Source organism: Bombina bombina, chromosome 6 (assembly GCF_027579735.1).
Source record: "Bombina bombina isolate aBomBom1 chromosome 6, aBomBom1.pri, whole genome shotgun sequence".
Taxonomy (NCBI): domain Eukaryota; kingdom Metazoa; phylum Chordata; class Amphibia; order Anura; family Bombinatoridae; genus Bombina; species Bombina bombina.
In genome coordinates this window covers 700,948,018-700,975,234 of record NC_069504.1, presented here as the reverse complement: position 1 = coordinate 700,975,234, position 27,217 = coordinate 700,948,018, and the positions used below count along the sequence as shown (strand labels likewise).

The 27,217-nt window shown below is 41.8% G+C and overlaps 1 protein-coding gene across 3 annotated transcripts in view; it reads left to right on the top strand.

Annotated features, from left to right (window-relative positions):
- NCAPH (non-SMC condensin I complex subunit H) overlaps positions 1-27,217 on the top strand; it is a 132,915-nt gene that overhangs the window by 79,530 nt on the left and 26,168 nt on the right. For all 3 annotated transcript variants that reach the window (XM_053717824.1, XM_053717822.1, XM_053717823.1), the window contains exons 10-11: positions 18,215-18,363; positions 18,442-18,545. In XM_053717824.1, coding sequence (XP_053573799.1) covers positions 18,215-18,363; positions 18,442-18,545 — 253 coding nt within the window. The remainder of the gene's footprint in view (positions 1-18,214; positions 18,364-18,441; positions 18,546-27,217) is intronic.

The window sequence follows — 27,217 nt, the reverse complement described above, 5'->3', positions numbered from 1 at the left end:
GTTACATGGTGTGCTATCAGATATTACTGCTATTATTGGCTCCAGCCCATACGTAGTGTTTAGAGCACCTCTTGCATTCTATGTAATATATGGACATGTTCTACATTGATTTCATGTATGCCTTGCTATTTATACGTATTATGACTGTTGCCTGCTTTTATGTCTCTATGTGGCCGATGCAATTATTGTTACTGTTGCAGAGCGTTAATATTACACCCTGAGATACATAGGTATTCTATAATGCATACTGCTACGATCTATTAGAACTACATATATGGTTAAGCTGCTCTATTTGTTTATTTGTTTACTTGCCACTTTGTATATACACTATGTTATGTATATGTAATTTTTATTGTATAATAGCACTGGGTTGTTTACCAAGTATTGGTTGTCTAGGCAACAATTCTTGGTGTTTTTTTCACAGGGGGAGGGTCTAATGTGGGGGTATAAATGTTTGACTCACTGTATATAACATTGGTCTGATGAAGGGGAGCATTCCCGGAAACGTCGCTAAATAAATCTACTTTATTAAGACCAGAGAGTATGTTGCAATATAAATGTATTCTGTGATCCAACCCTTTGCTCTTTTTTTAATGCACAAATCCATTTAAAAATTCATTGGTGTCTGCAGTGATTACTTGAAACTAGGTGCATCTCCAACATTTGATCCCATAAGCTTCTGTGTGACAGGCATATCCTCAGACCAATGTAACAGCTAATTTCCATGCCCTGCTTCCACTCATGACATGTCACTGAGACCTCTTCTCACGCTGCCTGTAAATGGTGTGAGCCCCATCGAATGTGGTGCAGCTTCTGTACCCGGCCTCAGCTCAAAGTACATCAGGATTGGTGTCCAGTGATGCCAGAAAATGCCGGATGCCAACACAATGTTATGACAGCTTGGCTGGTTACTACCACACTCGAGGGGGCAAGTTACAGTGATGACGTGGCAGCGGCTGCGTGTTGAGAGGTCTCAGTGAGATGTGTGTAAGTAGGATGGAAACAAGTTGTTACATGGAACAGAGATATGCCTGTCACATCTGTGAAATGTATTTTCCATTAAGAGGCTGGCCGCCTGCTATCTGCAACCACTTGCACATTTAAATGTGCGGCAGTAGCAGTTCATCAATGCAATTGCGAGGTAATCATCAATGTGAGTTTTTTTTTTATATATATAAAAGATATATTACCTGTTTTGTTGTGCATTACTAGGTTCCTGCAAACTTCCACTATAGGAAGTCCCAGGAGATCAAGCAGAAACGGGGAAAAAAAATTGCTCCTCTCTACTCCCCCCACCCCCTCCTCCTTTCCCTACAGAAGCCTGCGCGCAATGAACAGTTACAGCTAGCCCTCCTGTTCGTCATAGGTGACGGGGCTTAAAATCACATACTCTTGCGTTTTTTAAATTGCAGCGATTAATCACGGTTTGAAATCGCAGTGGAAAGTTGTTTAAAATTGTATGTTCTATCTGAATCATGAAAGAAAGATTTTGGGTTTCATGTCCCTTTAATTATTTGTTCCAGTAATATTATTTTTTTCTTGAGATTTGTTCTACCCTGCCTAAGGTTGCATACGGGATTATATTCCAAACTATAAAGAGAGAGAAGATATTTCTCTTGTTAAGTGTATCCAGTCCACGGATCATCCATTACTTGTGGGATATATTCCCTTCCCAACAGGAAGTTGCAAGAGGATCACCCACAGCAGAGCTGCTATATAGCTCCTCCCCTCACATGTCATATCCAGTCATTCTCTTGCAACCCTCAACTAGATAGGAGGTCGTGAGAGGACTGTGGTGTTTTATACTTAGTTTATTTCTTCAATCAAAAGTTTGTTATTTTTAAATGGCACCGGAGTGTGCTGTTTTTTCTCAGGCAGTATTTGGAAGAAGAATCTGCCTGCGTTTTCTATGATCTTAGCAGAAGTAACTAAGATCCACTTGCTGTTCTCACACATTCTGAGGAGTGAGGTAACTTCAGAAAGGGAATGGCGTGCAGGTTTCCTGCAACTAAGGTATGTGCAGTAAAATATTTTTCTGAGGAATGGAATTGACTAAGAAAATGCTGCTGATACCGAAGTAATGTAAGTAAAGCCTTAAATGCAGTGAAAGCGACTGGTATCAGGCTTATTAATAAAGATGTAAGTAAAGCCTTAAATGCAGTGGAAGCGACTGGTATCAGGCTTATTAATAAAGATGTAAGTAAAGCCTTAAATGCAGTGAAAGCGACTGGTATCAGGCTTATTAATAAAGATATAAGTAAAGCCTTAAATGCAGTAGAAGCGACTGGTATCAGGCTTATTAATAGAGGTATATACTCTTCAAAAAAAAAAAAAATGTGTTTTAAAACGTTTGCTGGCATGTTTAATCGTTTTTTAACGTACATTTGGTGATAAAACTTATTGGGGCATAATTTTTCCACATGGCTGGCTTAATTTCTGCATAGAAACAGTTAACTGAGGCTTCCCACTGTTGTAATATGAGTGGGAGGGGCCTATTTTAGCGCTTTTTTGCGCAGTAAAAATTTTGACTCAGTCTTCCTGCTTCTTCCTGCATGATCCAGGACTTCTCTAGAGGGCTCAAAAGACTTCAAAAGTCGTATTGAGGGAGGTAATCAGTCACAGCAGAGCTGTGACAGTGTGTTTGACTGTTTTAAAAAACGTTTTTCTCTATTGTTTATCCGTTTTGGGTATTAAGGGGTTAATCATCCATTTGCAAGTGGGTGCAATGCTCTGCTGACTTACTACACTTACTGTGAAAATTTGGTTGGTATAACTGCTTTGGTTCATTGTTATTTCAACTTGAGACAGGTTTTGTGCTTCTTAAAGGCGCAGTAGCGTTGTTTATATTGCTTGTAAACTTATTGTGAAGTGTTTTTCAAGCTTGCCAGTCTTATTGCTAGTCTGTTTAAACATGTCTGACATAGATGAATCTACTTGTTCATTATGTTTGAAAGCAAGTGTGGAGCCCCATAGGAATATGTGTACTAAATGTATTGATTTCACTTTAAATAATAAAGGTCAGTCTTTATCTATAAAAGAATTATCACCAGACGACGAGGGGGAAGTTATGCCGACTAACTCTCCTCACGTGTCAGTAACTTCGCCTCCCGCTCAGGGGGCGCATGCTATTATGGCGCCAAGTGCATCAGAGACGCCCATAGAAATTACTTTACAGGACATGGCTACAATCATGAATAATACCCTGTCAGAAGTATTATCTAGATTGCCAGAATTGAGAGGCAAGCGCGATAGCTCTGGGATTAGGAGAGATGCAGAGCGCGCTGGTGCTGTAAGAGCCATGTCTGATACTGCGTCGCAGTTTGCAGAACATGAGGACAGAGAGCTTCATTCTGTGGGTGACGGATCTGATCCGGGGAAACCTGATTCAGAGATCTCTAATTTTAAATTTAAGCTTGAGAACCTCCGTGTATTGCTTGGGGAGGTTTTAGCTGCTCTGAACGATTGTAACACAGTTGCAATTCCAGAGAAATTGTGTAGGCTGGATAGATACTATGCGGTACCGGTGTGTACTGATGTTTTCCCTATACCTAAAAGGCTTACAGAAATTCTTAGCAAGGATTGGGATAGACCCGGTGTGCCCTTTTCCCCGCCTCCTATATTTAGAAAAATGTTTCCAATAGACGCCACTACACGGGACTTATGGCAGACGGTCCCTAAGGTGGAGGGAGCAGTTTCTACTTTAGCAAAGCGTACCACTATCCCGGTTGAGGATAGTTGTGCTTTTTCGGATCCAATGGATAAAAAATTAGGTTACCTTAAGAAAATGTTTGTTCAACAAGGTTTTATCCTGCAGCCCCTTGCATGCATTGCGCCTGTCACTGCTTCTGCGGCATTTTGGTTTGAGTCTCTGGAAGAGGCCATTCACACAGCTCCATTGAATGAAATTATAGACAAGCTTAAATCACTTAAGCTAGCTAACTCATTTGTTTCTGATGCCATTGTACATTTGACTAAACTAACGGCTAAGAACTCCGGATTCGCCATCCAGGCACGTAGGGCGCTATGGCTTAAATCCTGGTCAGCTGACGTAACTTCTAAATCTAAATTACTTAATATCCCTTTCAAGGGGCAGACATTATTCGGGCCCGGCTTGAAGGAAATTATTGCTGACATTACTGGAGGTAAGGGGCATACCCTTCCTCAGGACAGGGCCAAACCAAAGGCCAAGCAGTCTAATTTTCGTGCCTTTCGAAATTTCAAGGCAGGAGCAGCATCAACTTCCTCCGCTCCAAAACAGGGAGGAACTGTTGCTCATTTCAGACAGAACTGGAAGCCTAACCAGTCCTGGAACAAGGGCAAGCAGGCCAGAAAACCTGCTACTGCCCCCAAGACAGCATGAAGGAACGGCCCCCTATCCGAAAACGGATCTAGTGGGGGGCAGACTTTCTCTCTTCGCCCAGGCGTGGGCAAGAGATGTCCAGGATCCCTGGGCGTTGGAGATCATATCTCAGGGATATCTTCTGGACTTCAAGGCTTCTCCTCAAGGGAGATTTCATCTTTCAAGGTTACCAGAAAACCAGATAAAGAAAGAGGCATTCCTAAGCTGTGTACAAGACCTCCTAGTAATGGGGGTGATCCACCCAGTTCCGCGGACGGAACAAGGGCAGGGATTTTATTCAAATCTGTTTGTGGTTCCCAAGAAAGAGGGAACCTTCAGACCAATCTTGGACCTAAAGATCTTAAACAAATTCCTAAGAGTTCCATCATTCAAAATGGAAACTATTCGGACCATCCTACCCATGATCCAAGAGGGGTCAGTACATGACCACAGTGGACTTAAAGGATGCCTACCTTCACATACCGATTCACAAAGATCATCATCGGTTCCTAAGATTTGCCTTTCTAGACAGGCATTACCAGTTTGTAGCTCTCCCCTTCGGGTTGGCTACGGCCCCGAGAATCTTTACAAAGGTTCTGGGCTCACTTCTGGCGGGTCTAAGACCGCGAGGTATAGCGGTGGCTCCGTATCTAGACAACATCCTGATACAGGCGTCAAGCTTTCAAATTGCCAAGTCTCATACAGAGATAGTTCTGGCATTTCTGAGGTCGCATGGGTGGAAAGTGAACGTGGAAAAGAGTTCTCTATTGCCACTCACAAGAGTCTCCTTCCTAGGGACTCTGATAGATTCTGTAGAAATGAAAATTTACCTGACGGAGTCCAGGTTATCAAAACTTTTAAATGCTTGCCGTGTCCTCCATTCCACGCCCGTCAGTGGCTCAGTGCATGGAAGTAATCGGCTTAATGGTAGCGGCAATGGACATAGTGCCATTTGCGCGCCTGCATCTCAGACCGCTGCAATTGTGCATGCTAGGTCAGTGGAATGGGGATTACTCAGATTTGTCCCCTCTACTAAATCTGGATCAAGAGACCAGAGATTCTCTTCTCTGGTGGCTATCTCGGGTCCATCTGTCCAAGGGTATGACCTTTCGCAGGCCAGATTGGACGATTGTAACAACAGATGCCAGCCTTCTAGGCTGGGGCGCAGTCTGCAACTCCCTGAAGGCTCAGGGATCGTGGACTCAGGAGGAGAAACTCCTCCCAATAAATATTCTGGAGTTAAGAGCAATATTCAATGCTCTTCTAGCTTGGCCTCAGTTAGCAACACTGAGGTTCATCAGATTTCAGTCGGACAACATCACGACTGTGGCTTACATCAACCATCAAGGGGGAACCAGGAGTTCCCTAGCGATGTTAGAAGTCTCAAAGATAATTCGCTGGGCAGAGTCTCACTCTTGCCACTTGTCAGCGATCCACATCCCAGGCGTGGAGAACTGGGAGGCGGATTTTCTAAGTCGTCAGACTTTTCATCCGGGGGAGTGGGAACTCCATCCGGAGGTGTTTGCTCAGCTGGTCCATCGTTGGGGCAAACCAGAACTGGATCTCATGGCGTCTCGCCAGAACGCCAAGCTTCCTCGTTACGGATCCAGGTCCAGGGACCCGGGAGCGACGCTGATAGATGCTCTAGCAGCTCCTTGGTTCTTCAACCTGGCTTATGTGTTTCCACCGTTTCCTCTGCTCCCTCGACTGATTGCCAAGATCAAACAGGAGAGAGCATCGGTGATTCTGATAGCGCCTGCGTGGCCACGCAGGACCTGGTATGCAGACCTAGTGGACATGTCGTCCTGTCCACCATGGACTCTACCTCTGAGGCAAGACCTGCTAATACAAGGTCCTTTCAATCATCCAAATCTAATTTCTCTGAGACTGACTGCATGGAGATTGAACGCTTGATCCTATCAAAGCGTGTCTTCTCCGAGTCAGTTATTGATACCTTAATACAGGCACGAAAGCCTGTTACCAGGAAAATCTACCATAAGATATGGCGTAAATATCTGTATTGGTGCGAATCCAAGAGTTACTCATGGAGTAAGGTTAGGATTCCTAGGATATTGTCCTTTCTCCAAGAGGGGTTGGAAAAAGGCTTATCAGCTAGTTCGTTAAAGGGACAGATCTCTGCTCTGTCTATTCTTTTGCACAAGCGTCTGGCAGAAGTTCCAGACGTCCAGGCTTTTTGTCAGGCTTTGGCTAGGATTAAGCCTGTGTTTAAAACTGTTGCTCCTCCGTGGAGCTTAAACTTGGTTCTTAAAGTTCTTCAAGGAGTTCCGTTTGAACCCCTTCATTCCATTGATATTAAACTTTTATCTTGGAAAGTTCTGTTTTTGATGGCTATTTCCTCAGCTCGAAGAGTCTCGGAGTTATCTGCCTTACATTGTGATTCTCCTTATCTGATTTTCCATTCAGACAAGGTAGTTCTGCGTACTAAACCTGGGTTTTTACCTAAGGTGGTTTCTAACAGGAATATCAATCAAGAGATTGTTGTCCCATCATTGTGCCCTAATCCTTCTTCAAAGAAGGAACGTCTTTTACATAATCTGGACGTAGTCCGTGCCTTGAAGTTCTACTTACAGGCAACTAAAGATTTTCGTCAAACATCTGCCCTGTTTGTCGTTTACTCTGGGCAGAGGAGAGGTCAAAAGGCTTCGGCAACTTCTCTCTCCTTTTGGCTTAGAAGCATAATACGCTTAGCCTATGAGACTGCTGGACAGCAGCCCCCTGAAAGGATTACAGCTCATTCTACTAGAGCTGTGGCTTCCACCTGGGCCTTTAAAAATGAGACCTCTGTTGAACAGATTTGCAAGGCTGCGACTTGGTCTTCGCTTCACACTTTTTCAAAATTTTACAAATTTGACACTTTTGCTTCTTCGGAGGCTGTTTTTGGGAGAAAGGTTCTACAGGCAGTGGTTCCTTCCGTTTAAGTTCCTGCCTTGTCCCTCCCATCATCCGTGTACTTAAGCTTTGGTATTGGTATCCCACAAGTAATGGATGATCCGTGGACTGGATACACTTAACAAGAGAAAACATAATTTATGCTTACCTTATAAATTTATTTCTCTTGTAGTGTATCCAGTCCATGGCCCGCCCTGTCCTTTTAAGGCAGGTCTAAATTTTTAATTAAACTACAGTTACCACTGCACCCTATGGTTTCTCCTTTCTCGTCTTGTTTCGGTCGAATGACTGGATATGACATGTGAGGGGAGGAGCTATATAGCAGCTCTGCTGTGGGTGATCCTCTTGCAACTTCCTGTTGGGAAGGGAATATATCCCACAAGTAATGGATGATCCGTGGACTGGATACACTACAAGAGAAATACATTTATCAGGTAAGCATAAATTATGGTTTTTGTATGGGTTTGTGGTGTTGTATGCTATTTTCAAATTCAGAAATATTCCAGTGAAACAGAAAAGCTATTTTGGTAACTCTTTTTTTGCAGTGCTCATTTTTAGGCTGCAAAAATGCCTTTTAGCTTTTTTTTTTTTTTTTTTTAATTGTGTTTACCCAATATGGGTGTGGGAAATAAATGTTTAAACATAGATCTTATCTGAGATACAAGTGCAGGGATTTTGAAACAAGTCTTAAAACATTCTAACTAAGAACTATGAGTTTAGATGGTTATTTCTAAAAGTTTGGAATATATCCCATTGACAATTACCAATTCATATGTTTGTTTATATTTCTTTCCTATGGCATAGAGAGTCTATGAAACATTCTAATTACTAGTGGTATATTTACTCCTGGCCAGCTGGAGGCGGCAAAGAGCACCCCAGCAAAGCTGTTAAGTATCACTTCCCTTACCCATAACCCACAGTCATTCTCTTTGCCTTGATCACGGGAGGGTGGGGAAGATGGTGGCTATTAGCAGTTAGAAGATGGTGAGGTAGTCTTTGGTTAAACATTATTGCTACCCCTATTATAGAAAACCAGAGTTGGTTACTCTGTTCTTTCTTTTATATTGGTCCCTGGTAGATGTAGTGAATCTGCCACACCTCAGAAAACAGCTCCTGCCTGACAGAGCAGGATCCACAGGTAAGTGCTTTCCCTTCTAGGTTTGAAGTTTACCGGCACTATAGGGGTTAAATCCTTGTGGAAAGTATTTAAATCTGTTTTTGGGGCACTGCTTTTATGTGTAAAGAGGCATATTTCTCCAACATAGGTGTGTCCGGTCCACGGCGTCATCCTTACTTGTGGGATATTCTCCTCCCCAACAGGAAATGGCAAAGAGCCCAGCAAAGCTGGTCACATGATCCCTCCTAGGCTCCGCCTACCCCAGTCATTCTCTTTGCCGTTGTACAGGCAACATCTCCACGGAGATGGCTTAGAGTTTTTTAGTGTTTAACTGTAGTTTTTATTATTCAATCAAGAGTTTGTTATTTTGAAATAGTGCTGGTATGTACTATTTACTCAGAAACAGAAAAGAGATGAAGATTTCTGTTTGTATGAGGAAAATGATTTTAGCAACCGTAACTAAAATCCATGGCTGTTCCACACAGGACTGTTGAGAGCTATTAACTTCAGTTGGGGGAACAGTATGCAGTCTCTTGCTGCTTGAGGTATGACACATTCTAACAAGACGATGTAATGCTGGAAGCTGTCATTTTCCCTATGGGATCCGGTAAGCCATGTTTATTACGATCATAAATAAGGGCTTCACAAGGACTTATTAAGACTGTAGACTTTTCTGGGCTAAATCGATTCATTAGTAACACATATTTAGCCTTGAGGAATCATTTTATCTGGGTATTTTGATATAAGAATATCGGCAGGCACTGTATTAGACACCTTATTCCTTAGGGGCTTTCCCAAAGCATAAGCAGAGCCTCATTTTCGCGCCGGTGTGGCGCACTTGTTTTTGAGAGGCATGGCATGCAGTCGCATGTGTGAGGAGCTCTGATACTTAGAAAAGTCTTTCTGAAGGCGTCATTTGGTATCGTATTCCCCTTTGGGCTTGGTTGGGTCTCAGCAAAGCAGATACCAGGGACTGTAAAGGGGTTAAAGTTTAAAACGGCTCCGGTTCCGTTATTTTAAGGGTTAAAGCTTCCAAATTTGGTGTGCAATACTTTTAAGGCTTTAAGACACTGTGGTGAAAATTTGGTGAATTTTGTACAATTCCTTCATGTTTTTTCGCAATTGCAGTAATAAAGTGTGTTCAGTTTAAAATTTAAAGTGACAGTAACGGTTTTATTTTAAAACGTTTTTGTACTTTGTTATCAAGTTTATGCCTGTTTAACATGTCTGAACTACCAGATAGACTGTGTTCTGAATGTGGGGAAGCCAGAATTCCTATTCATTTAAATAAATGTGATTTATGTGATAATGACAATGATGCCCAAGATGATTCCTCAAGTGAGGGGAGTAAGCATGGTACTGCATCATTCCCTCCTTCGTCTACACGAGTCTTGCCCACTCAGGAGGCCCCTAGTACATCTAGCGCGCCAATACTCCTTACTATGCAACAATTAACGGCTGTAATGGATAATTCTGTCAAAAACATTTTAGCCCAAATGAACACTTGTCAGCGTAAGCGCGGCTGCTCTGTTTTAGATACTGAAGAGCATGGCAACGCTGATACTAATATCTCTGAAGGGCCCCTAACCCAGTCTGATGGGGCCAGGGAGGTTTTGTCTGAGGGAGAAATTACTGATTCAGGGAACATTTCTCAACAGGCTGAACCTGATGTGATTGCATTTAAATTTAAGTTGGAACATCTCCGCATTCTGCTTAAGGAGGTATTATCCACTCTGGATGATTGTGACAAGTTGGTCATCCCAGAGAAGCTATGTAAAATGGTCAAGTTCCTAGAGGTGCCGGGGCTCCCAGAAGCTTTTCCTATACCCAAGCGGGTGGCGGACATTGTTAATAAAGAATGGGAAAGGCCCGGTATTCCTTTCGTCCCTCCCCCCATATTTAAAAAATTGTTTCCTTTGGTCGACCCCAGAAAGGACTTATGGCAGACAGTCCCCAAGGTCGAGGGAGCGGTTTCCACTTTAAACAAACGCACCACTATACCCATAGAGGATAGTTGTGCTTTTAAAGATCCTATGGATAAAAAATTAGAAGGTTTGCTTAAAAAGATGTTTGTTCAGCAGGGTTACCTTCTACTACCAATTGCATGCATTGTCCCTGTCGCTACAGCCGCATGTTTCTGGTTCGATGAGCTGATAAAGGCGGTCGATAGTGATTCTCCTCCTTATGAGGAGATTATGGACAGAATCAATGCTCTCAAATTGGCTAATTCTTTCACCCTAGACGCCACTTTGCAATTGGCTAGGTTAGCGGCTAAGAATTCTGGGTTTGCTATTGTGGCGCGCAGAGCGCTTTGGTTGAAATCTTGGTCGGCTGATGCGTCTTCCAAGAACAAGCTACTTAACATTCCTTTCAAGGGGAAAACGCTGTTTGGCCCTGACTTGAAAGAGATTATCTCTGATATCACTGGGGGTAAGGGCCACGCCCTTCCTCAGGATCGGCCTTTCAAGGCAAAAAATAAACCTAATTTTCGTCCCTTTCGTAGAAACGGACCAGCCCGAGGTGCTACGTCCTCTAAGCAAGAGGGTAATACTTCCCAAGCCAAGCCAGCTTGGAGACCAATGCAAGGCTGGAACAAGGGAAAGCAGGCCAAGAAACCTGCCACTGCTACCAAGACTGCATGAAATGTTGGCCCCCGATCCGGGACCGGATCTGGTGGGGGGCAGACTCTCTCTCTTCGCTCAGGCTTGGGCAAGAGATGTTCTGGATCCTTGGGCGCTAGAAATAGTCTCCCAAGGTTATCTTCTGGAATTCAAGGGACTTCCCCCAAGGGGGAGGTTCCACAGGTCTCAGTTGTCTTCAGACCACATAAAAAGACAGGCATTCTTACATTGTGTAGAAGACCTGTTAAAAATGGGAGTGATTCATCCTGTTCCATTAAGAGAACAAGGGATGGGGTTCTACTCCAATCTGTTCATAGTTCCCAAAAAAGAGGGAACGTTCAGACCAATCTTAGATCTCAAGATCTTAAACAAGTTTCTCAAGGTTCCATCGTTCAAGATGGAAACCATTCGAACTATTCTTCCTTCCATCCAGGAAGGTCAATTCATGACCACGGTGGATTTAAAGGATGCGTATCTACATATTCCTATCCACAAGGAACATCATCGGTTCCTAAGGTTCGCATTCCTGGACAAGCATTACCAGTTCGTGGCGCTTCCTTTCGGATTAGCCACTGCTCCAAGGATTTTCACAAAGGTACTAGGGTCCCTTCTAGCTGTGCTAAGGCCAAGGGGCATTGCTGTAGTACCTTACTTGGACGACATTCTGATTCAAGCGTCGTCCCTTCCTCAAGCAAAGGCTCACACGGACATCGTCCTGGCCTTTCTCAGATCTCACGGATGGAAAGTGAACGTGGAAAAGAGTTCTCTATCTCCGTCAACAAGGGTTCCCTTCTTGGGAACAATAATAGACTCCTTAGAAATGAGGATATTTCTGACAGAGGCCAGAAAAACAAAGCTTCTAGACTCTTGTCGGATACTTCATTCCGTTCCTCTTCCTTCCATAGCTCAGTGCATGGAAGTGATCGGGTTGATGGTAGCGGCTATGGACATAGTTCCTTTTGCGCGCATTCATCTAAGACCATTACAACTGTGCATGCTCAGTCAGTGGAATGGGGATTATACAGACTTGTCTCCGAAGATACAAGTAAATCAGAGGACCAGAGACTCACTCCGTTGGTGGCTGTCCCTGGACAACCTGTCACAAGGGATGACATTCCGCAGACCAGAGTGGGTCATTGTCACGACCGACGCCAGTCTGATGGGCTGGGGCGCGGTCTGGGGATCCCTGAAAGCTCAGGGTCTTTGGTCTCGGGAAGAATCTCTTCTACCGATAAATATTCTGGAACTGAGAGCGATATTCAATGCTCTCAAGGCTTGGCCTCAGCTAGCGAGGGCCAAGTTCATACGGTTTCAATCAGACAACATGACAACTGTTGCGTACATCAACCATCAGGGGGGAACAAGGAGTTCCCTAGCGATGGAAGAAGTGACCAAAATCATTCTGTGGGCGGAGTCTCACTCCTGCCACCTGTCCGCTATCCACATCCCAGGAGTGGAAAATTGGGAAGCGGATTTTCTGAGTCGTCAGACATTGCATCCGGGGGAGTGGGAACTCCATCCGGAAATCTTTGCCCAAGTCACTCAGCTGTGGGGCATTCCAGACATGGATCTGATGGCCTCTCGTCAGAACTTCAAAGTTCCTTGCTACGGGTCCAGATCCAGGGATCCCAAGGCGGCTCTAGTGGATGCACTAGTAGCACCTTGGACCTTCAAACTAGCTTATGTGTTCCCGCCGTTCCCTCTCATCCCCAGGCTGGTAGCCAGGATCAATCAGGAGAGGGCGTCGGTGATCTTGATAGCTCCTGCGTGGCCACGCAGGACTTGGTATGCAGATCTGGTGAATATGTCATCGGCTCCACCTTGGAAGCTACCTTTGAGACGAGACCTTCTTGTTCAGGGTCCGTTCGAACATCCGAACCTGGTTTCACTCCAGCTGACTGCTTGGAGATTGAACGCTTGATCTTATCGAAGCGAGGGTTCTCAGATTCTGTTATCGATACTCTTGTTCAGGCCAGAAAGCCTGTAACTAGAAAGATTTACCACAAAATTTGGAAAAAATATATCTGTTGGTGTGAATCTAAAGGATTCCCTTGGGACAAGGTTAAGATTCCTAAGATTCTATCCTTCCTTCAAGAAGGATTGGAAAAAGGATTATCTGCAAGTTCCCTGAAGGGACAGATTTCTGCCTTGTCTGTGTTACTTCACAAAAAGCTGGCAGCTGTGCCAGATGTTCAAGCCTTTGTTCAGGCTCTGGTTAGAATTAAGCCTGTTTACAAACCTTTGACTCCTCCTTGGAGTCTCAATTTAGTTCTTTCAGTTCTTCAGGGGGTTCCGTTTGAACCCTTACATTCCGTTGATATTAAGATATTATCTTGGAAAGTTTTGTTTTTAGTTGCAATCTCTTCTGCTAGAAGAGTTTCAGAATTATCTGCTCTGCAGTGTTCTCCTCCTTATCTGGTGTTCCATGCAGATAAGGTGGTTTTACGTACTAAACCTGGTTTTCTTCCAAAAGTTGTTTCTAACAAAAACATTAACCAGGAGATTATCGTACCTTCTCTGTGTCCGAAACCAGTTTCAAAGAAGGAACGTTTGTTGCACAATTTGGATGTTGTTCGCGCTCTAAAATTCTATTTAGATGCTACAAAGGATTTTAGACAAACATCTTCCTTGTTTGTTGTTTATTCTGGTAAAAGGAGAGGTCAAAAAGCAACTTCTACCTCTCTCTCTTTTTGGATTAAAAGCATCATCAGATTGGCTTACGAGACTGCCGGACGGCAGCCTCCCGAAAGAATCACAGCTCATTCCACTAGGGCTGTGGCTTCCACATGGGCCTTCAAGAACGAGGCTTCTGTTGATCAGATATGTAGGGCAGCGACTTGGTCTTCACTGCACACTTTTACCAAATTTTACAAGTTTGATACTTTTGCTTCTTCTGAGGCTATTTTTGGGAGAAAGGTTTTGCAAGCCGTGGTGCCTTCCATTTAGGTGACCTGATTTGCTCCCTCCCTTCATCCGTGTCCTAAAGCTTTGGTATTGGTTCCCACAAGTAAGGATGATGCCGTGGACCGGACACACCTATGTTGGAGAAAACAGAATTTATGTTTACCTGATAAATTACTTTCTCCAACGGTGTGTCCGGTCCACGGCCCGCCCTGGTTTTTTTAATCAGGTCTGATAATTTATTTTCTTTAACTACAGTCACCACGGTACCATATGGTTTCTCCTATGCTAATATTCCTCCTTAACGTCGGTCGAATGACTGGGGTAGGCGGAGCCTAGGAGGGATCATGTGACCAGCTTTGCTGGGCTCTTTGCCATTTCCTGTTGGGGAGGAGAATATCCCACAAGTAAGGATGACGCCGTGGACCGGACACACCGTTGGAGAAAGTAATTTATCAGGTAAACATAAATTCTGTTTTTTTTACTGGGGGCTCAGAGATGGGAGAGTGTATGAATTGTTTGACAGGTGTTTGTTTTACTTCTTACTTGTTGCAATCACTTTTCAACTTGGCTTATTGGCCCAATCACTTTTGCTGTGCTGCTGTTGGTTTTAGCGCTGTTTTTGTTTGGCGCAATTTTAAAAAGTTTTTTTTTATTGCTCCTCAGCACTTCCGTTTTTTGGCCTCTTTGTTCAGATCGGAGTTTGCCCCGGTGAGGTGGAGACTGCACTTTCTTCTTTCTACAGTGGCAAGTGGATTTGGGCTGTTCCGGTAACAAGGAGGTGTTTTTTGCTACCGGGTGTGTTTGGTTTTCTGTGCTAGTGGGATAGCAACTTCTGGAGGGATAAGACCAAACCAGAGCTGAGGGTGTTATTGCTTCATATAATAAACTTAATTTGGCATTTCATTTTTTTTGTTAATTGTGAACTGATACCCAATTATGGACACTAATTCTGAAATTTATTAATTTGAAAAATGCTTATTGTGTTTGGAGGCTAAGATAATTCCTCCTGTACAGTTTTGCTTTTTAATGTTTGAATAAAACGTTAAAGATAAGATGTCTCTCCCTAAGCCTTCTGTCTCTCAGGAAAGTGTTATCCTAGATACGCCTCAGCTTTCCCCTCAAGCTTCACATGCAGTGCCCTGCTGTTCCTCGAAGCCTCCTGGGAGTGTTTTTTTTTTACCTGGGGATTTTGCTTCGCAGATTACTTCTGCTGTTTATGCAGCTTTATCAGCTTTTGCAAAGGTTTCTGGTAAACGAAAGAGGAAATCTAAACATATTGATGTTAGTAAGGCTGACTCCGCTAAAGCTGCGTTAGTCCATTTGTCTCAATTATCTGATGAGGATGATTACTGTAGTGAATCAAGTGGGGGGGGGGGGGGGGGGGCAGGCTTTTTTTTTTCCAGAAGACTTGGATACACGATGTTCCAGATCCTTGGTCCATAGATATAGTATCCCTTGGTTACAAAATAGGATTTAAATCTTGTCCTCCCAGGGGCAGGTTCCACCTGTCAAGGTTATCTGTGAATCCGATAAAGAGAGAGGCCTTCTTAAACTGCGTAAAGGATCTATCATCACAGGGAGTGATTGTTCCAGTTCCTCTAGAGGAACAGGGTCTAGGATTCTATTCAAATCTATTTGTAGTTCCCAAGAAGGAGGGCACTTTTTGTCCCATTCTGGACTTACAGTGTCTCAATCAATTCCTCAGGGTTCCGTCCTTCAAGATGGATTTCCAGTTTGTTGCCCTTCCTTTTGGCCTTGCTACAGCTCCCAGAATTTTTACAAAAGTTCTGGGGGCTCTTCTGGCAGTGGTGAGGTCCCAGGGTATTGCTGTGGCGCCTTATCTAGACGACATTCTAGTTCAAGCGCCATCTTTTCATCTAGCAATATCTCATACCGAGATGTTGTTGTCGATTCTACGTTCCCACGGGTGGAAAGTAAATCTGGGAAAGAGTTCGCTTGTTCCAGATACAAGGGTTTGTTTCATGGGAACAATCATAGATTCGCTGTCAATAAAGATTTTTCTGATGGACTTCAGAAAATCAAAGCTTCATGTTTCTTGCCTGTCTCTCCAGTCTGCTATTGGTCTATCTGTGGCTCATTGCATGGAGTTGATTGGACTGATGGTTAACTCCATGGACATTATTCCTTTTGCTCGGTTCCATCTGAGACCTCTGCAGCTATGCATGCTCAGTCAAGGGAACGTGGATCACTCGGATCTCTTGCAGAAGATACATTTGTATTCCCCTACAAGGGTCTCACTCTCATGGTGGGTTTCAAATGCTTCCTGGGTGATTGTGACTACGGACGCCAGTCTGTTAGGCTGGGGAGGGGTTTCTTAAAGACACTGAGTCTGTTGACTCCAGAGGAGTCGTCTCTTCCAATAAACAGCTTGGAGTTGAGAGCAATTTTCTATGCTTTTAATAGCTTGGCCTTAACTAGCTTTGGTCCGATTTATCAGATTTCAGTCGGACATCATCACCTCGGTGGCCACATCAATCACCAGGAAGGAACGCTGAGTCTCACGATTGCCATCTCTCTGCCATCTTCTTACCAGGGGTAGATAACTGGGAGGTGGACTTTCTAAGCAGGCAGACTTTTCATCCCGAGGTTTTCACAATGATAACTCTCAGGTGGGGGGTACCGGAGTTGGATCTGATGGCATCTCGTCGAAACGCCAAGCTTCCAAAGTACGGTTCAAGGTCAAGAGATCCTCAAGTCGTTCTGGTAGATGCTCTAGTGGTTCCTTGGAGCTTCAACCTAGCATACCTGTTTCCTCCGTTTGCGTTGCTTCCACGAGTAATTGCTTGTATCAAACAGGAGAGGGCTTCTGTGATTCTAATAGCTCCTGCATGGCCTCGCAGGATCTGGTTTTTGGATCTGGTGACAATGTCATCTTTTCCGCCATGAAGGTTACCTTTTAGGAAGGACCTTCTTCAGGGTCCCTTTCTTCATCCAAATCTGGTTTCTCTGAAGCTGACTGCTTGGAGATTGAACGTCTAAGTTTGGCTAGACGTGTCTTCTCTGAGAAAGTCATAGATACTATGCTTCAGGCTCGTAAACCGGTTACTTGCAGAATTTTCCATAAGAGTATGGTGTAAATACCTTCTTTGGTGTGATTCAAAAGGTTTTTCTTGGAACAAAGTAAGGGTTCCTCAAATTTTGGCTTTTCTTCAGGAGGGCCTGGAGATGAGTTTGTCTGTCAGTACTTTGAAGGGTCAGATTTCTGCTCTGTCCTTCTGTATAAACGTCAGGCAGTTCTGCAAGATGTTCAGTCTTTTGTTCAGGCCTTGGTCAGAATCAGGCCTGTGTTTAAATCTGTTGCTCCTCCTTGGAGTCTTAACCTTGTTCTTAGAATTTTGCAGCAGGCTCCGCTGCCTTGTTTGTTGTTTTCTCTGGTAAACGTAGGGGTCAGAAGGCCACTTCTACCTCTCTTTCTCTCTGGTTGAGAAGTGTTATCTGGTTAGCTTATGAGGCAGCTGGACAACAGCCTCCTGAGAGAATTACTGCTCATTCCATTAGAGCTTTTTCATCTTATTGGGCTTTCAAAAATTAAGTTTCTGTGTAGCAAATCTGTAAGGCCGCCACTTGGTTACTTTTTCCAAATTCTACAATTTTTATACTTTTTTTTTTTTTGCGTAAGCTAAGGTTTCTTTTGGGAGAAAGGTTCTTCAAGCACTGGTGCCTTCAGTTTAGGTCCGCCTGTCTTGTTTTCCCTCCCTATTCATTCTGTGCCCTCTAACTTGGGTATTGGTTCCCACTAGTAATTAGAATGTTTTGTGGAAAGAAAACAAAATGTATGCTTACCTGATAAATTTATATATTTCCGGCATAGAGAGTCCACTACCCACAATTGTTTAAATTCAGACAACAGTTTTTTTTGTACAAACTTCAGGCACCTCTATATCCTTGTTACTTCTTTTTCCGTTCCCTTTGGCCGGATGACTGGGTGTTATGGGTAAGGGAAGTGATACTTTACAGCTTTGCTGGGGTGCTCTTTGCCTCCTCCTGCTGGCCAGGAGTGAATATCTTACTAGTAATTAGAATGTTTTGTGGACTCTATGCCCGGAAATAAATTTATCAGGTAAGCATAAATTTTGTTTTTAAATTACTGCATACAGACCATTTTTGGTGTGTGGGTATGTGTGTATATATATATATATGTATGTGTGTGTATATGTATATATATATATATATATATATATATATCTCTTACATGGATTTTTTTTTTTTTTCTAACAGTTTTGTATAAGTAGGAAAAATAAAAAAAATGACTGCATACATATTTTCTTATGTTCACCATTTTTTCCTCATTCACTTCTGCAGTCCCCAAGTGACCCAAATTGCAGTTGGCGATATTGGAACCATGTGCCTTCAATTGTCTTCTTGTCCTGGAGAGTACTCTTACTTCAGTCCTCGTACAATGTCCATGTGGGCAGGGCCTGAGCATTGGCGTTTTCGCCCTCGGCAGAAGAGTAAGTCTCTTGTATTCATTTGTTTTAATGAGCAAACCCATGACTATGTTTGCTGACAACATACCTTTTTGTCAACAGCGGAGACAGAAACAGATAAACAGAAAGTCAAAAAAGCGAAGAAAGTATTTGAGTTGAACTTTGATGAAGACATAAGTTTTGATGTACACTTCCGCAAAACTAGAGTAAGCACATTTTTCACTTTTGTTTTTATTTTTATGTTTGCGGCATGACAATAAACACCAATAAAGGTTAATTCTATTCATCAGCCATTTAATGTATATATAAATAAATATAATGCATTACATTAAATATGTAAACTTGGAAGAGTATATGTATCTAGACAAAAATTATACTGGGGATAAAATACTTTTGTTGGGGGCAGAGTCTATCGCTGAACAGTGCAGACGCAGATTTTAGGAGCTCTGAGCAAATATTGCTTGAAAAAAGGCAGAAATCAGGAGATATACATTTTATTATGATCATGGAGGAGGACTATTACTCTTTAATACATGCAATCATACTGGGGCTTGAGCGGCAGGTGCATAGCAATTTTACCAAACTTATACAGCTAGTTCGAGATCCATGTGCAGAAGATGTCAGTGCACCCAAGATGGCGGAGAAACGGGATGTGGCAATGCAGTACATGGAGCCACAGACTGTGGCAGACATCCTCACTCTCAAGATTGTTAAAGACCGACGCTGCCTATTGCAGCCTGGAGGCATACAAACAGAACTAAAAACGTCACTGCACAAAGAAACAGTGAATTCTAAAATCAAAGCTGGTTCTGATACTATACCGCAGCAGAATGGATCACAAGCACAACTCTGTCTAGCCGACATTCAGGATGGAGCGGCCGACCTCCTGATATTTGGTGACAATACTACCAAGACAGAGAGCACTGATAGTCAGACCATGGCAGTGCAGAGAAAGAATGGAGGCTTTCGTACATATACTGGAAGTCATGTGAGACGGTACAGTGTGAGACGCTGGACACTTACTTATCGGGGCATACTGCGACATGACAATCTCAGCAGACAGATCATTTCAGCAGTACAGGGCAAGTCCTGCTGCCTATCGATCCAGACTCTGCACCGGTTGTATTATCTATTCTACAGGATACGACCCAGATTGATGTTACCGGTGTGGGCTAAGCAAAACTCTGGCTTTCATTTGTTGCATGACTCCACATGGGCAGTGTGTCTTTAAAGTACAGTATCTACAAATGAACAATCTTTAATCTGCCAAATATGTAGTTTAAGTTTACACAGCTCAGCTAGCACAATTTAGATTAGTTTGGTGTGACATATAGCACTAGTATTCATTGTTATTTCTGTATGGGATACATGGTCATGTGCTTATTCTAGTGAATATGGATATATAATTTTTCTTTCACAGGCCCTTGCAAGGTTACAAAACTACGTATCTGATAAAGTCAGATATCTTAACACGGCCTCAATGTTCTTCTGCAACAGCTCCTTATAGTTCTCCCTGATGTTGGTCTGTTTCAATAACAGGCTTCTGTTGTACATCAGATATACACAGTGGGAATCTCTATGTATGTGACAGAGGATTGTTAAGCTATTATATAGGTGGCTGACTTGTTATACAGGTGCCCGTTTTGCAGCTTTAATGTTTCTGTAATATGACTTTATTTATTTTTGTCATTACACAACTTTGGGGCATTCCAATTGAAGGCTTGGGGTGGGCCCTTTGCAAGTTTATATCTCACTTCTTTTGCCCAAGTCCACTTATATGTTTTTATTAAAGGCCATTAGGTTTGGTAGGCCTATTGATATGACTAAAATATCTATATCCAACGTCACTAGTGAGAAACTTCAGCAATTATTCTGCACTGTTGGTGTCTATGCTCCCTACTCCCCCCCCCCACGCCAAGATGAGCTCCTGGTGGGCTATATTCAACATATTTCATATACAGTATTGTATTTCAAATATTCACCCAGCCTGGTGAATCCTTCAGCGGTATTAATCCGCTCTATAACACTAATTCACCTCGTTCATATCACACACCTCTTTAGGTTTAAGAGTTAACCTCTATGTCACAAGAGGAAATTGGTGTTCTAATTTGTTAATTGTTGGAACCTCTCAGTTTTAATATGTCTAAATCTCGAAAAACCAATATTAATCACTCCTTTTTATATTGTATATCTGCCCCATGTTCACTCTATCTAAAGCAGCACTATGTATATTAGGGGGAAAAATGTATCTCTCATCAGTGTTTATAATTCCACATATGTCTGTTTGTAATATCATTCTATTAGATAGAATTTCACAATAAAGAGGTACTATAGTATCTTATTATAAATAAATAAACCGACAGGGTATCAATGTAAATCTTGCAATATATTTACCCAAGGTATGCTAGTCAGACGGTAGGGTATTCATGTCTTTTAAAATGTATATCATGATTTACTACTGCTTGTAGATATGTTCAGTTTGAAATCACCTGTTTTCCTGTTTGTGTATGAACACGATTTTGCTAAATACCCTAATAAAAATCTTTGATTTATAAAAAATAAAATAATACTTTTGTTAGTCCATTTGTACTAATAAAGGGCAATGCTGGATGCAATATTCAAATATAAACAAATGGAAAGAAAAGTGAGCATCCCCATGGCACACAGAGAATATCACAATATATCACTTAGAAAATCCATAAACTGAGGATTCTTAAACTTAACCTTTATTATATACCATATAAAATCAAAGACTCACACACGCAATGTAAAAAAATAAAAATTACAGGAAGTGCCTCTCTCCTCCACCTATGCACTATTACTCATCTATATAAGTGTGCTAGTTCAGCAAAACCAAGCCAAAAAAGTGACTAGGTTAACATCAGCACAATGTGGGAAATTATTAGACATGTGCATTTGGCAATTTCTTTCATGTAATTAGCAAGAGTCCATGAGCTAGTGACGTATGGGATATACATTCCTACCAGGAGGGGCAAAGTTTCCCAAACCTCAAAATGCCTACAAATACACCCCTCACCACACCCACAATTCATTCTGTTTTTACAAACTTTGCCTCCCGTGGAGGTGGTGAAGTAAGTTTGTGCTAGATTCTACGTTGATATGCGCTTCGCAGCAGGCTGGAGCCCGGTTTTCTCCTCAGTGTGCAGTGAATGTCAGAGGGATGTGAAGAGAGTATTGCCTATTTGAATTCAATGGTCTCCTTCTACGGGATCTATTTCATAGGTTCTCTGTTATCGGTCGTAGAGATTCATCTCTTACCTCCCTTTTCAGATCGACGATATACTCTTATGTACCATTACCTCTACTGATTCTCGTTTCAGTACTGGTTTGGCTATCTACTATATGTAGATGAGTGTCCTGGGGTAAGTAAGTCTTATTTTTTGTGACACTTTAAGCTATGGTTGGGCACTTTATTTATAAAGTTCTAAATATATGTCTTTAAACTTATATTTGCCTTGATTCAGGATGATCAATATTCCTTATTTCAGACAGTCAGTTTCATTATTTGGGATAATGCATATGAATAATTATTTTTTTCTTACCTTAAAAATTGTTTCAAATTGACTTTTTTCCCTGTGGGCTGTTAGGCTCGCGGGGGCTGAAAATACTTCAATTTATTGCGTCATTCTTGGCGCAGACTTTTTTGGTGCAAAAAATTCTGTTTGTCATTTCCGGCGTCAAACTTGACACCGGAAGTTGTTCGTGTTTGCGTCATTTTTTTGACGTTTTGCGCCAATAATGTGGGCGTCTTTTTTGGCGCTAAAAAATGTGGACGTCATTCTTGTCTCCACCTTTTTTTCACATTATTTCAGTCTCATTTTTCATTGCTTCTGGTTGCTAGAGGCTTGTTCATTGGCATTTTTTCCCATTCCTGAAACTGTCATTTAAGGAATTTGATAAATTTTGCTTTATATGTTGTTTTTTCTTTTACATATTGCAAGATGTCTCACATTGACCCTGGATCAGAATCTACTTCTGGAAAGACGCTGCTTGATGCTGGTTCTACCAAAGTTAAGTGCATTTGTTGTAAACTTGTGGTAACTGTTCCTCCTGCTGTAGTTTGTGATGAATGTCATGATAAGCTTGCTAATGCAGATAGTATTTCCATTAGTAATATACCATTACCTGTTGCTGTTCCTTCAACATCTAATACTCAGGATGTTCCTGTTAATATAAAAGAATTTGTTTCTAAATCTATTAGGAAGGCTATGTCTGTTATTCCTCCTTCCAGTAAACGTAAAAGGTCTTTTAAAACTTCTCATTTTTCAGATGAATTTTTAAATGACCGTCATCATTCTGATTTGTCTGTTTCTGATGAGGATATTTCTGGTTCAGAGGATTCTGTCTCAGATATTGACACTGATAAATCTTCATATTTATTTAAAATGGAATTTATTCGCTCTTTACTTAAAGAAGTTTTAATCGCATTAGAGATGGAGGATTCTAGTCCTCTTGATACTAAATCTACTAAGCGTTTAAATTCGTTTTTTAAACCTCCTATAGTTATTCCAGAAGTTTTTCCTGTCCCTGATGCTATTTCTGAAGTAATTTCTAGGGAATGGAATAATCTGGGTACTTCATTTACTCCTTCTCAAAGGTTTAAGAAATTGTATCCTGTGCCATCTGACAGATTAGAGTTTTGGGACAAAATCCCTAAAGTTGATGGGGCTATCTCTACTCTTGCTAAACGTACTACTATTCCTACAGCAGATAGTACTTCCTTTAAGGATCCTTTAGATAGGAAGATTGAATCCTTTCTAAGGAAAGCTTATTTATGTTCAGGTAATCTTCTTAGGCCTGCTATTTCTTTGGCTGATGTTGCTGCCGCTTCCACTTTTTGGTTGGAGGCTTTAGCACAACAAGTATCAGATCATAATGCTCATAGCATTGTTAAACTTCTTCAACATGCTAATAACTTTATTTGTGATGCCATCTTTGATATCATTAGAGTTGATGTCAGGTATATGTCTTTAGCTATTTTAGCTAGAAGAGCTTTATGGCTTAAAACTTGGAATGCAGATATGTCTTCTAAGTCAACTTTGCTTTCTCTTTCTTTCCAAGGTAATACATTTTTTGGTTCCCAGTTGGATTCAATTATTTCAACTGTTACCGGGGGGAACAGAACTTTTTTGCCTCAGGACAAAAAATCTAAAGGTAAATATAGGGCTGCTAATCGTTTTCGTTCCTTTCGTCAGAATAAGGAACAAAAGCCTGACCCTTCCCCTAAAGGAACGGTTTCTCTTTGGAAACCTTCTCCAATCTGGAATAAATCCAAGCCTTTTAGAAAGTCAAAACCAGCTCCCAAGTCCACATGAAGGTGCGACCCTCATTCCAGCACAGCTGGTAGGGGGCAGGTTACGATTTTTCAAAGACATTTGGATCAATTCGATTCAGTCTTTGGATTCAGAGCATTGTTTCACAAGGGTACAGAATAGGTTTCAAGGTAAGGCCGCCTGCGAAGAGATTTTTTCTCTCTCGCATTCCAATAAATCCAGTGAAGGCTCAGGCATTTCTGAAATGTGTTTCAGATCTCGAGTTGGCTGGAGTAATTGTGCCAGTTCCAGTTCTGGAACAGGGTCTGGGGTTTTACTCAAATCTATTCATTGTACCAAAGAAGGAGATTTCCTTCAGACCAGTTCTGGATTTAAAGATATTGAATCGTTATGTAAGGATACCAACATTCAAAATGGTAACTATAAGGACTATTCTGCCTTTTGTTCAGCAAGGGCATTATATGTCCACAATAGATTTACAGGATGCATATCTTCATATTCCGATTCATCCAGATCACTTTCAGTTTCTGAGATTCTCTTTTCTAGACAAGCATTACCAGTTTGTGGCCCTTCCGTTTGGCCTAGCAACAGCTCCAAGGATCTTTTCAAAGGTTCTCGGTGCCCTTCTCTCTGTAATCAGAGAACAGGGTATTGCGGTATTTCCTTATTTGGACGATATCTTGGTACTTGCTCAGTCTTTACATTCTGCAGAATCTCATACGAATCAACTTGTGTCGTTTCTTCAAAGACATGGTTGGAGGATCAATTTACCAAAGAGTTCGTTGATTCCTCAGACAAAGGTAACCTTTTTGGGTTTTCTAATAGATTCAGTGTCCATGACCTTGTCTCTAACAGAAAAGAGACGTCTGAAATTGGTTTCAGCTTGTCGAAACCTTCAGTCTCAATCATTCCCTTCGGTAGCTTTATGCATGGAAATTCTAGGTCTCATGACTGCTGCATCGGACGCGATCCCCTTTGCTCGTTTTCACATGCGACCTCTTCAGCTTTGTATGCTGAACCAATGGTGCAGGGATTATACAAAGATATCACAATTAATATTCTTAAATCCCAATGTACGACACTCTGACGTGGTGGATAGATCACCATCGTTTAGTCCAAGGGGCTTCTTTTGTTCGTCCAACCTGGACTGTGATCTCAACAGATGCGAGTCTGTCAGGTTGGGGAGCTGTATGGGGATCTCTGACAGCGCAGGGGGTTTGGGAATCTCAGGAGGCGAGATTACCAATCAACATTTTGGAACTCCGTGCGATTTTCAGAGCTCTTCAGTTCTGGCCTCTTCTGAAGAGAGAATCGTTTATTTGTTTTCAGACAGACAATGTCACAACCGTGGCATATGTCAATCATCAGGGTGGGACTCACAGTCCTCAGGCTATGAAAGAAGTATCTCGGATACTTGTATGGGCGGAATCCAGCTCCTGTCTAATCTCTGTGGTTCACATCCCAGGTGTAGACAATTGGGAAGCGGATTATCTCAGTCGCCAGACATTACATCCGGGCGAATGGTCCCTTCACCCAGAGGTATTTCTTCAGATTGTTCAAATCTGGGGACTTCCAGAAATAGATCTGATGGCCTCTCATCTAAACAAGAAACTTCCCAGGTATCTGTCCAGATCCAGGGATCCTCAGGCGGAGGCAGTGGACGCGTTGTCGCTTCCTTGGAATTATCATCCGGCCTATATCTTTCCGCCTCTAGTTCTTCTTCCAAAAGTGATTTCCAAAATTCTAATGGAACGTTCGTTTGTACTGCTGGTGGCTCCAGCATGGCCTCACAGGTTTTGGTATGCGGATCTCATTCGGATGGCCAGTTGCCAACCTTGGACTCTTCTGTTAAGACCAGACTTTCTATCTCAAGGCCCTTTTTTCCATCAGGATCTCAAATCATTAAATTTGAAGGTATGGAAATTGAACGCTTGATTCTTAGTCATAGAGGTTTCTCTGACTCAGTAATTAATACTATGTTACAGGCTCGTAAATCTGTGTCTAGGAAGATTTATTATCGAGTCTGGAAGACTTACATTTCTTGGTGTTCTCATAAATTCTCTTGGCATTCTTTTAGAATTCCTAGAATTTTACAGTTTCTTCAGGATGGTTTGGATAAAGGTTTGTCTGCAAGTTCCTTGAAAGGACAAATCTCTGCTCTTTCTGTTCTTTTTCACAGAAAGATTGCTAATCTTTCTGATATTAATTGTTTTGTACAGGCTTTGGTTCGTATCAAACGTGTCATTAAATCAATCTCTCCTCCTTGGAGTCTTAATTTAGTTCTGAGGGCTTTACAAGCCCCTCCGTTTGAACCTATGCATTCTCTGGACATTAAATTACTTTCTTGGAAAGTTCTGTTCCTTTTGGCCATATCTTCTGCTAGAAGAGTTTCTGAGTTATCTGCTCTTTCTTGTGAATCTCCTTTTCTGATTTTTCATCAGGATAAGGCAGTGTTGCGGACTTCATTTAAATTTTTACCTAAGGTTGTGAATTCTAACAACATTAGTAGAGAAATTGTTGTTCCTTCATTGTGTCCTAATCCTACGAATTCAAAGGAGAGATCTTTACATTCTTTGGATGTAGTAAGAGCTTTGAAATATTATGTTGAAGCTACTAAAGATTTTAGAAAGACTTCTAGTCTATTTGTTATATTTTCTGGGTCCAGAAAAGGTCAGAAGGCCTCCGCCATTTATTTGGCTTCGTGGTTAAAGTCTTTGATTCATCATGCTTATGTGGAGTCGGGTAAATCCCCGCCTCAAAGAATTACGGCTCATTCTACTAGGTCAGTTTCTACTTCCTGGGCGTTTAGGAATGAAGCTTCTGTTGATCAGATTTGCAAAGCAGCAACTTGGTCTTCTTTGCATACTTTTACTAAATTCTACCATTTTGATGTGTTTTCTTCTTCTGAAGCAGTTTTTGGTAGAAAAGTACTTCAGGTAGCTGTTTCAGTTTGATTCTTCTGCTTATAATTTCAGTTTTTTTTCATTATTAAGATTAAAACTTTTGTTTTGGGTTGTGGATTATTATTTTTCAGCAGAATTGGCTGTCTTTATTTTATCCCTCCCTCTCTAGTGACTCTTGCGTGGAAGTTCCACATCTTGGGTATTTATTATCCCATACGTCACTAGCTCATGGACTCTTGCTAATTACATGAAAGAAAACATAATTTATCTAAGAACTTACCTGATAAATTCATTTCTTTCATATTAGCAAGAGTCCATGAGGCCCACCCTTTTTTGTGGTGGTTATGATTTTTTTGTATAAAGCACAATTATTCCAATTCCTTATTTTTATGCTTTCGCTCCTTTCTTATCACGCCACTTCTTGGCTATTCGTTAAACTGAATTGTGGATGTGGTGAGGGGTGTATTTATAGGCATTTTGAGGTTTGGGAAACTTTGCCCCTCCTGGTAGGAATGTATATCCCATACGTCACTAGCTCATGGACTCTTGCTAATATGAAAGAAATTAATTTATCAGGTAAGTTCTTACATAAATTATGTTTTTTTCTAAATGAATGCTTTTTAGCATCATGTTGTCTCTTTTTGTGCAGATTTGTGTATGGATCTTTACATGTTTCACTTT